General features: G+C 36.4%; 1 protein-coding gene across 1 annotated transcript; it reads left to right on the forward strand.

Annotated features, from left to right (window-relative positions):
* Positions 1–8,516: 8,516 nt before the first annotated feature.
* Positions 8,517–9,380, forward strand: LOC133794974 (uncharacterized). The gene is made up of 2 exons (XM_062232424.1): positions 8,517–8,852; positions 8,937–9,380. Exons 1-2 carry the CDS (start codon positions 8,517–8,519, stop codon positions 9,378–9,380), a joined length of 780 nt encoding a protein of 259 aa, XP_062088408.1.
* The last annotated feature ends 3,059 nt before the right edge of the window (positions 9,381–12,439 follow it).

The following is a 12,439-nucleotide window of genomic DNA, read 5'->3' on the forward strand; positions in this document are numbered from 1 at the left end:
AACCCTAGTTCATTGATCACAGGTTTTGGAGTTCTACATTAATAAGAACAATCACTACAACAAATTTTATATACAATGACTCCCTACAATGTCTTATACCATTGGTGTAAGACATTAAAACTTATCAGGGGTTTTAAATGTCTAATGGTGTAAGACATTGAAAGTTTTTATTAATGACTATAATTGGAAGACATTAAAAATGGTGGAAGACGTTGGAAATAGGTTGATAAGTGGCCAGGGGGACATCTAACGTCTCCCACTGGGAGACATGGGACACGTGGCACGTCTCTCAGTGGGAGACGTTAGATGTCCCCCTGGCCATTTAATGAAATTTGGGTCTTCTTCTTCCTCATAACACCAAACAGAGAGCACATATACGAAAGGGGGCTGCAATTTTAGGGTTTTCAAGGTTAGTTTTTTTTTAATTTTATGAATTTTAGTTAATTATTTTGATAAAAAATCATAGGTTTAGCATTAGGATGAGTAATATACATGATTTTGTGTTAGTTTTACATTTTTATGCATTTTTTTCTATACATTGTTAGATTTATTTGTTTTTCCATGGAGGTTTTTTTATAGATTTAAGATTTCATAGTTTTTTTTTAATTTAACCTATCACATTGTATATATTTCATTATAATATATATGTTCATGATTTTTTTTTAATTTTTATCATTATTTATTTCGAAATTTAGATATATTTTTGTATGTATATTTAAACTCTTTTTTTTAAATTCTAACTATTTTGTTATATATATAGTTATTACGTTAAAATAAATTTATTAAATAATTTTAAAATTTTAAATATATGAAAAAAATTATGTTTTTGTTGATTATTGAGATTTTAGGTTATGAAATTTTTTATTGATTTTTTGTTTAGGTTATAATTAGTCTCTCATTGGAGTTTTTTTTTATTTGTTTACCAATCATTTACTTATTAGGAATTTAGTGATATTTGTTTAGTAATGTTTAACATATTAATTAATTTAATTTCGTAGGTTGTGATTTTGGTGGTGAGATTTTAGAGAGTACTTTGCATCAAAACTTCTATATCTATCAATCACACATTTGAAGTAATTACGTTTCTAAAATTACAATAATAAGTTATATATTGCTAGATATTTAGTGATATTTTATTTATTATTTATTAATTTATTTATATTGGTTTGTGGATTTAATAGCGAATTCGATTACTACTTGAAGTAATTTGCTAGCTTTTGGATTATTAATTGCAAGAGGTAAATATATATTCTCTTACTTCTACTTTTAATATTATTAAACAAATGTTAGAGGAGTTTGAATATCTTAAATATTAATCCATAGTGAAGTAGGTTCTGAGATTAAAATTTTGTGCTGCAGTGATAACGGAAGGTTGAGAACTTGTGTGCATTAGTGAAGTAGGTTCTGAGAAATTTGACTGTGTGCTGCGGAGCTATAAGGAAGAAACTTATTGTATGTTGTTTGAATTGTTTGTTTTGCTATTCACATGTAGATGGTTAGGTCACTATTATAGGGGAAATGCTGCCCGATTTTATCTAGGATAATAAACAATTAGTTTTATATAGATATTCTATAAGGAAGAAACTTATTGTATGTTGTTTGAATTGTTTGTTTTGCTATTCACATGCAGATGGTTAGGTCACTATTATAGGGGAAATGCTGCCCGATTTTATTTAGGATAATAAACGATTAGTTTTATATAGACATCCAACTTTATCACGTGCTTATTTAGTGTCGTTTCTTTTCTTTTTGATAGACATAGGAGAATATATGGATAAACAGTGGATGCCAGCGAATAGGTTATCTGCGGAATATAGGAACAGGGTCGATTTGTTCTTAAGGTTTTGTTCGGAAAATGTGAAAGACCCAAATTTTACTTATTGTCCATGTCTTAAGTGTGGAAATGTTAAAAAGATGGATCTTAAAAAGATTAAAGAACACTTATATTTCAATGGGATCGACAAGAGTTACACAATTTGGTATTACCATGGGGAGATAGCTCCTATTGCTCCAACTCTGACAAGTAGACAAAAAGGAGTGAGGATAAATATAGTAGAGGAGAACTGGGATCCATTAGATGAAATGATTGACGATGCACATTTTGGATCAGGAGTAGACCCAAATAAGTTTAAGACACTCCTTAATGATGCTGAGAAACCAATTTACCCTGGTTGTACAAGATTTACAAAATTATCTGCGTTTTTTAGGTTGTACAATCTAAAAGCTAAACATGGCTAGAGTGATAAAAGCATTACTGATTTATTTAGTTTTTTGAAGGAGTTATTGCCCGAAGATAATGAAATTCCAATTTCATTTTATGAGGCAAAGAAGACGTTATGCTCATTAGGCATGCAGTACGAAAAAATTCATGCATGTCCTAATGATTGTATATTATATCGAAATAGCTTTGCAGACACAAAATCGTGTCCTCCTTGTGGTGAGTCACGATGGCAAAAGAAAAGAAATGGTGACGATGTCAAGGAAGGAGTACCTGCCAAAGTTTTGTGGTACCTTCCGCCAATTCCTCGTTTCATCCGATTGTTTAGAAATGCCGAACATGCTAAAAGTTTGTCATGGCATGCTAATGAAAGAATAAAGGATGGTAAATTAAGACATCCAGCTGACACTCTAGCTTGGAAAAGAGTAGATTTGAAGTGGCCTTCTTTTGGAAATGAATCTCGTAATATTCGTCTAGGTCTTTCGACTGACGGGTTTAATCCACACGCATCTCTTAGCAGTTATTTACAATCTACCCCCATGGTTGTGTATGAAGAGAAAGTTTACGCTTTTGACCTTGTTGATATCAGGACCTAAACAACCTGGTAATGACATTGATGTCTATCTAGCCCCTCTTATAGATGACTTGAAAACTTTGTGGGATGAAGGGGTTAAGGTTTATGATGCGTATAGGCAGGAAGAATTTAATCTTAGAGCGGTCTTATTATGGACAATTAATGACTTTCCTGCTTATGGAAATTTATCTGGGTTTAGTGTGAAAGGATATAAGGCTTGCCCCATTTGTGAAGAAAAAACATGTTCTGAATACTTGAAACACTCTTGGAAAATATGTTATATGGGACATAGGAAGTTCTTGCCTAATACGCATAAACTTCGGACTTGGAAGAAGGCATTCAATGGTAAACAAGAGTTTGAGGAGGCTCCTGAGCCATTGAATTGGATCTAAGTACTTGAGAAGATGTCTAAAATTGTGTTCAAGTTAGGGAAGCCTAAAGTTCGTACACCTACAAAGATGAAACGTAGTCGTATGGCTAAGGTTGTTGAGGAGCCAAAAGGGTGTTATAAAAAGAAATTTGTTTTCTTCCAACTTGAATATTGGCCTTTCTTACTTATATGCCATAATTTAGATGTTATGCACATAGAGAAAAATGTATGTGATAGTTTGATTGGCACTTTGTTGAATATTCCTGGGAAAACTAAGGATGGAATTAAGGCTAGACAAGACTTGGTTGCAATGGGTATAAGGGATGACTTAACTCCAAAACCAGATAAGAGACGGATATATTTACCTCCTGCTGCTTACACTCTTACTAAAGAGGAAATAATGGAAATTTGCAGATGTTTGTTTAATATAAAAGTTCCAGACGGATATTCCTCAAATATAAGGTCATTGGTAGACATGAAAAGTTGTATTCTAACTGGTATGAAATCTCACGATTGTCATATTCTAATGCAGCATTTACTACCAGTGGCCATTCGATCTGTGTTGCCTAGGAAGGTTCGAGATGTAATCACAAGGTTATGCTTGTTTTTCAAATCATTGTGTTGTAAGGTGATTGATCCGCTTAAGTTACCTAAGTTAAGAGATGAAATTGTTGAGGTATTGTAATGCCCCAAATTTCCTAATAAGGTTTAGGACCTTGATTAGGAGGTCGGGAGGGCCATAATTGGTTTATAATAGTATTTAATGATTATATGCATGTTTACGTGAATTATATTATTATATGATGGTGAATGCATGCATATGGGCTCATATGTTAATTATGAGGGTAATTTGGTAATTTGGCCACTGTGAGCGTAATTGTATATTTTGGGTGCATGGTTGTGATTAATTAATATAGCCACATTATAAGGTGGATTGGTTCGAGCTATTCAGCATGAGACGATCATGAGATGTAAGTGTTCGGTCTAGTCATAATGGGGTTAAGTTCGGGGCTCGGGGTGAGTCTCGGGGTCATTATGATGACTAGAGCATTACCGGGAGTTATAGGGTAATGGGATATAATTTATTGGTATTTTGGAGTATTGATTATAGCGGGAATTGGAGAGTGTTAATTATAATTAACGAGATAGGCGGGAAATGACGATTTTACCCTTGGGAGTGCTTAGAAGGATTTATTTGGCCTAAGGGCATTATGGTCTTTTGACCTTAAGGATTTACATGACATGAAGGCTGTAGAAAATACATGACAAAAACAGAGCCTATCCTCATCTCTCCCTTTCTCTTCCGTACAAGCTTCTTCCATCATTTTTCCTTTGGATTTTGAGAGCCCAAATTGAGGAGTTAAGCTAGGAAATCAAAGGTGGAAGCTTAGGAGTTTGGTTCAGCTATTAAAGGAGGTTCAAACTCGGATTTGAGGTAAGTTTCAACCATTAGTTCCTGGTTTATACTCTGTTTTAGTTTAAGATTTCTGCTTGTGAATTCTTGGTGGTTAATTGGAATTAATGGGAGTTAGGTTGATGTTTGATTTGGGTTTTGATGACGGTTTGATATAGATGTTGTTTAGAGGTTGAATTGAGTGTTTGGAACTAGTTTGAAGGCTTGGTTCTAAGGGAATATGCAGGGGAGGTCGAGCTGGTGCGTTGCTGATTTTTGGCTGATCTGGGTAATGAGCCACGGCCTGGCTTTTGTGTGCCGCGGCCTAAGGTGGCTTCAGAGGTAGAAATGCCTCTGTCAGGGAGATGATCCGCGGCATGGCTCTGGTGAGCCGCGGCCCATCAAGGCAGATTTGACCAAAATTGTGTTTTTAGCTAAGGGATGCTTGCCATAGGCCTCGGGGTTGAACCTAGTACCCGGTTAAGTGGGGATTGATGTCCCGGAGGCTAGATATTGATTTGGGAACTTATGTTGACCATTTTTATTGATGATACCTTATATTTGGTTATGACTAGGTGACCGCTAAAGGACTAAAAGTTGATCGTTCTCAAGGGTTGTTCTTTTAATCGTTCTAGCTCGACTTTGAGGTAAGAAAACTGCACCCTGTGTATATGTGACATGCATGGCTATTATGATGCATGTTGGTTGATTATTGAGTATGACATGCATGGCTATTATGATGCATGTTGGTTGATTATTGAGTATGACATGCATGGCTATTCTTGATGCATGTTGGTTGACTATTAAACGTGACATGCATGGCTGTTATTGGTGCATGTTGGATTGCTGGATATACTGCATATGATGCATGAGAAACATGTGATTAGGACATGCTTTGTATACTGAGTATGATATCATTCAAAGCTTAAGCCTCTGTGTTTATGCATCGTCCTAATTGTACTAGTACATGTTTAGTAAGCATGCTGGATACCCTGTTTATGGATATGGAACATGTGATATATGATTGGTGGCTTGACTTGCTTGTGTTTGACACTGACTAGTCAGGGACCGACTCTAAAGTCGAGAATCACGCATTGAATGGCTCTATGGCATTAATGCTAGACCGACCCTAAGGTCGATGAATCATGCATTGAATGGCTCCATGGCATTAATGCTGGACCGACTCTAAAGTCAAGAATCGTGCATTGAGTGACTCTAAGGCACTAATGCCAGACCGACCCTAAGGTCGATGATCACGCATGGAATAGCTCCATGGCATTAATGCGGGACCGACCCTAAGGTCGAAGAACTTATAAGCGCTTGCCTGGTCTATGACCAGATGTTTATAGCCAAGGTATATGACCCCGGTGACTGTTTGTCACATGGCTAGGGGACGTTGTCCATAGCACGACTCTAGAGACGGGAGGAAGGTTATGTTAGTGACCATTCACCATGCACCTGTCCTGATTAAACTTATGAAATAATCACTTATCAGTTAAGCCCTGGTGACCCTATCGTCACATGGCTAGAGGGAGCGATGCTCATTATTGTGACTATTGTCACCTATTTGCTTGGACTGATAGTCCTGAATGGTTATTATGATCGTTGTTGATATTATATCATGCTTTATTGTGTTTTCTTGTTGGGCTTTGGCTCACGGGTGCTACGTGGAGCAGGTAAAGGCGGGAGGAAGCTAGACCATCCTTGAGTTAGAGAGCTTAGGTGATGACGTGTACATATGCAGCTGCTCGTCCGCCATGGTCGAGGTTTAAAGTGGAACTAGGGTTGAACCCTGTTTTGCTGCTTAGAACGGCCTGTTGTAAATATTTTCTGTAATAGACTCTGAAATTATATTTTTGGGATCCCAATGTGTATATTAAACGTTCTAGTGAAACGTTACATCCTAACCAGAGTTTTTAATCCCTAAACCGCTAATCATACTTAGTTCACGATTTTGGCCAAATGACTCGATTAGCGAGTTTAGCACTGTTTACAAGGCACATCGTAACGGTCCCTGGAGTTTGGGGCGTTACAGGTATTGTGTGAGTTGGAGAAATATTTCCCGCCGTCATTTTTTGATATAATGATCCATCTGACAGTTCACTTGGTTAGAGAACTAAGATATTGTGGTCCCGTTTATTTAAGATGGATGTATCCATTTGAGCAATATATGAAGATTCTTAAGGGGTATGTTAGGAATAGAAGTCGGCCAGAAGGATGCATCGTCGAATGCTATATTGCAGAAGAGGCAGTTGAATTTTGTTCTGAATACCTGACTGGTGTACAAAGAATTGGGTTAAATGATGTTGAAAATGTTGAGATTCAGAGTCGTCGTGGTAGCGTTGTATGCACAGTAAATCAAGATATACTAGATGAAGCGCATCGTCTTGTGTTGCAGAATATAAATAAAATTCAACCTTATATCGAGTGAGTTATATTCATATGATACATTTAGTTTATGTTGTGTAATTTTGTATGTTCAGTTGTTTAACAACATATGTATAATTGAAGGGAACATTTTAATTGGATAAAGACCAAATTTCCATCAAAGTCAAGGAACTCAAAATGGTTACAAGACGAACATTATCGAACTTTTAGTAGTTGGATAGAACAAAAGGTAAATTGAGTTGATTATGCAAAGTTGTCATTAATTGGTAATTACAAGATGACATGGTTGATTGTTTTTAGTGATTTGTTTTTGGTATGTTGATTTAATAGGTTGTGGCAGAATTACAAAACACATCAAATAAGGTTTCAGACATCGCTAAGTGGATTTCTCGAGGACCTTCTGTTAATGTCATCAAGTTTTCATCATACATGATTAACGGTACTCTATTTAACACTAGGGAGCACGATAACAACAGAAACACACAAAACAGTGGTGTTAGCCTTGTTGTTAAAACTGTGCAAGTCTCTAGTGCAAAAGATAAAAATCCAGTTGAATGTGATATGACTTTTTATGGAGTAGTTAATGAAATTTGGGAGTTAGATTATATCACAACTCGAGTACCTGTTTTCTTTTGTGATTGAGTGAAAAGTGACAGCGGCATAATATATGAAGATTATGGTTTCACATTAGTTAATCTAAAACGAATTGGGCACAAATCTAACCGATTTATATTAGCTTCACAAGCCAAACAAGTATTTTATGTGAATGTTCCTTCAGACAACCAATAGTCAATTGTTCTTCCACCGCAAACAAGAGAATGGAACATTAAAGATGGTGATTTACATGATATACCTCTCGAAGAAGAACTTGTCACATTCACCGCACTAGAAGATAATGATGAAGTTGATGATGACTGTATTTGTTTCCGTGAAAACGGTGAAGGATTATGGGTTGATGATAATGGGTCTTGAGGTACAATTTAATGAGTTTGATATGTTTATGATATGTGAAATTTTTAGTTTCATATTTTTGTTTCATCTTTAATTCAAATGTTTGTATAACTTTTTTTTTTTTATGATTATGAGGTTCCAAAATGGTTATAATAATGATATTTATGTGTTTACAGATGGAGGGTGATCCATTTGGTGGTAGTTCTGATGAGGGGGAGCATCGCCCTCATTCTCAGTCAGTCTAAAAACACCAAAAAAAGGAGTGAAGGACATCTTGCACCTGTTGAATACAACGAGTATGGTCAAATAGTTGGTGAGACTAGAAGCAATGTTTCATCACAACTTGGAGCTATTGTTCGAGCCACTATGTCCATCAACACTAACACTTGGAACGATGTTAGTATGGTGGATAAAAATATAATATGGGATACAATGAAGGTATGATTTTATTAATTATAATTCATTTAATGTTTTCAAAATATATATTATTTTGACAATATGATTCTCATTACTTTCAAACTTGCAGAAAACTTATGATTTGGACCCCAAACAAAAGAAACAAATGTTGATGGAAGCGGGAAAGTACTTCCGAAATTGGAAGACTAATCTCACAAGGGTACACATGTATGGCGCTATGAAAAAATTCCCCAATGAGTTCCCGCCAGCTATTCCACTTGGATTTGAGAACGTCATAACTCCAGATGAATGGTTAAAGTTTGTGAACTCAAGAATAACTCTCGAGTGGCGTAGAAAGAGAGAAGAGATGCAAAATTATCGAGCATTGAATAAATACAATCACAACCTCTCTAGAGGAGGCTATGTGCGTATTGAAGAGATGTTAATGGAACAAAGTGGGAAAAGTCTAACTGAACTTGACAGGGCAGACTTGTGGAGCATGGGTCGTCGGAATGCAAAAGGAGAGCTAGTTGGAGAGGCCTCTGAGATTCAAAAAAATATTGTAAGTGTTCATATTTAGTAATGTTGATATATCAAATTATATATTAGCTTCTACATATAACTTTCTGTGAATATTGTTTCATAGGATCATTACCGACAACTCCAAGCTGAGGGTAAATGGGCACCTGATGGCCCTGATGATGTGCTGACGAGGGCGTTGGGCACTCCTGAGCCCCGAGGACGTGTTAGGGCTGGAGGACACGGTGTGTCCCGCACAGTATACTGGAATACTCCAACACCTACCTCAACGAAAAAAAAATCGAAAGCCTCTTCTTCGAATGACGACATTAGAAAGGAGTTTGAAGAAAGATTTCGAAAACAAGAAGAAGAGCATCGTCAACAAGCACAACGTCTAGAAGAGCGCCTTCAGCAACAAGATGAGCTCTTGAGAAAATTCATGGCCCAACAGAGTGGGTCGGGATCCAACGTTGGAGTCCCACTAGCACCACCATCATACTATGTGCCCGACCCACCAGTTTCACTGATAAGCGTAAAAAATATACGCTTATTTATAACATTTTCAGATTGATTTGGTTGTTTTTCTCAAGAGAAAGTTTCTATTTAATCTGTTTGGTGAACTTGTGCAGTGTGTCGTAATAATTCTGATTTGTTCGAGAATGTTGATAAATATTTGTTTGAGTAGTCAAAATTGGTGACCATTTGGGAAATTCGGTACAGGTGATAACAATCCAAAACTAAAAAAAACTATTGGATGACTTAACTTCACAGAAAAATTTAAACTTAGACTAGGGGCATAACTTTTCTCAAAAATTCCAATTCTTCTTCAATCGCTCAACCAATGCTTAAGATCATGTGACTAGAATTTCAACATATCAATAATTTCTCCAAATACTGTCATTCATGCAAATACATATTTCATTTAACAAATACCGTACAAAACATAATTTTACAAGTATCAACATTCATTCATACCACAAACCCATCAAAATTCACCATAAGCTTGCTCAATTAACTTGTCTCCACTAATATAAAATCTGTATCAAGTAGATCGAAAGGACTTTTATAGGCTCATAACATTAAGCTTAGGTAAAGGTAGATAAATAGTCATTTAGGCTCGAAATTACCATAAGCATATAAACCTTGAAACCAGCCAAATTTCTCTTCACCACACCAAAAATCACCCTTTTATACAATTAGAGAGAGAGAGATTACAACACTTTCATCATTTTCTTCTTTTCTTTTTGTTTCATTTTTTTTTTCTAGACTTATCACTTTTTTTTTTTTTTTTTCAAATCACACTCCCCCAAACTTAATATTTTCTATATATAATCAAGGAGTGTGATAAAGTGATTTTTTTTCTATTTTCTCAAAAACTTCTCTCTCTTCTTTTTGTACAATCATTCTACATTCAAATCATACCAATACCTCACTATTTTCCATTCTACTTTCCCACAAATTATATGCTTATGATAACAAAGGAAAAGGAAAAATAATGAAGTTAGGAAATTTAGGCTCAATAGTATAATCAAGAACAAAAACCAAAGCTTTAGTCTCAAAAAGGGTAACTAAGGATAAATTTTTATGGGTTAGCTGGAAAGGCTCAAACGTTTACCAAAGAAAATTGCCTAAATCATCTCTACTCAAACGTTTAACAAAGGTATGGGCAATAGTTACATTGGCTCGTTGGATGGTGGACATGGTCTTTGCTTTCTTTGGAGGCATGGAGTGGTTGAATCTCAAGAACACAAGGAATAGTCTCTAAACACACTAATAACCCCAAATCAACTCAGAAACACCCAAGAATGTCCAAAATATTCCAAAACTGTTCACTGAGTAATTTTATCGAACACCTAGTGTGCAATCGTGAAACAATGGCTAACAATACTCAATGAACCCCACAATATTTCCCAACTGTATACAATATGCTCCCAAGATGATGAAAACCGTAAACACACACCAATCTTGCAATAGATTCTAAAATTTCGTCCAATGCCCAACACAAAATCTAAGTTCTCAAATTCCTCAATATATCTTTAAGCACATAAAAACTCAGCAAAGTACCTTGAAAACTTGAAGATGATGATGATAGTGGTGGTGAATTACAGCAATAGTCGGCCCCTTATGCTTGATGATGGTAGGATACTTGAGAGAGAAAGTTGTTTGAGAGGAAAAATGAGTGAAATTTGGGAAGGATTTGAAAGAGGGTTTTGGTTCTGGAAGATGGGGTCGAATGTGGGGTTTATGACTGATATAAACTGATACAAATGGGTCATGTGCTCCCCACGTGCCCTTTTTTATTTTCAAAAAATTCGACCAGGCGATATATCGCCACATGCAGTATAGAAAACGGCGTCTCTGACTTGCGTGCCGATATTTCGCCTCGACCACCCCCGATATAGCGCAGCCCAATTTGCTCTAGCCGATATATCGCATATATGAGGCGATATATCTCCATAGGCTATTTACCAAAACAACGTCTCTGACTTCCACGGCGATATTTCGCCACTTGCACCGTCGATATGTCACCTCCTCATTCACTGATGCCGATATATCGCCATTGGTAGGCGATATATCTCCTGGGACCGAAAAAAAATTCCAACTTAAAACCAAAAATCCCATCCGAATCTGTTGTCCAGGCGATATATCGCCTAAACACTGTTCAAAATTATCAACTTTTTTCATTTTTTTTTCACGTTTTTCACGGTTCTACTACACTAAAAGAAATTAAAAAATAATAATGTCAAACGAAAAAAAAACAAAAATAAATTACAAAATAATTAGGTGCCTCTCAAAAGCGTTGTCGTTAACGTCATTTAGCCGGACGCTGCTTTTCTTGCCTTCAAGAATCCACCAGAGTAATATTGACCTTCGTCTCAATTTCGCCTCCATAATAATGCTTCACCCGCTGTCCATTAACTTTAAACGGCGAAGAATCACCTTGTTGAATCTCCAAAGCCCCGTATGGAAAAACTTTTGTAACATTGAATGGCCCCGACCATCGAGACTTTAATTTTCCCGGAAATAACTTGAGACGGGAATTGAATAACAGCACCTTATCGCCCACTTGAAAAGTCCGATTGACAAGATTATTGCCATGCCATTTCTTTGTCTTCTCTTTGTAGATTCTTGCATTCTTGTAGGAATCATGACGCAATTCATCTAGCTCATTCAGTTGAGCTAACCTTAATGCTTTCGAAGCGACCGGATTGAAATTCAACTTCTTTAACGCCCACTGTGCCCTATGCTCCAGTTCAAATGGCAAGTGACAAGCTTTACCATATACAAGACGGTAGGGAGAAGTACCAATTGGCGTTTTAAAAGCCGTCCGATAAGCCCACAACGCATCATCAAGCTTATTCGACCAATCTTTTCTATTAACTTGCACCGTCTTCTCTAAAATCAGCTTAATCTCATGATTTGACACTTCCGCTTGCCCATTTGACTGCGGATGATATCCCAATGCCATCTTGTGTTTAATTCCATACTTCGCCATTAAGGAATCAAAAATATTATTGGCGAAATGAGTCCCTTCATCACTTATAATCGCTCGAGGTGTGCCAAAACGAGAGAAAATATTCTTTTTCAGAAACTTGACTACCACCTGAGCATCATTAGTTGAAGTAGCAA

The sequence above is a fragment of the Humulus lupulus genome, chromosome 8 (assembly GCF_963169125.1).
Source record: "Humulus lupulus chromosome 8, drHumLupu1.1, whole genome shotgun sequence".
Taxonomy (NCBI): domain Eukaryota; kingdom Viridiplantae; phylum Streptophyta; class Magnoliopsida; order Rosales; family Cannabaceae; genus Humulus; species Humulus lupulus.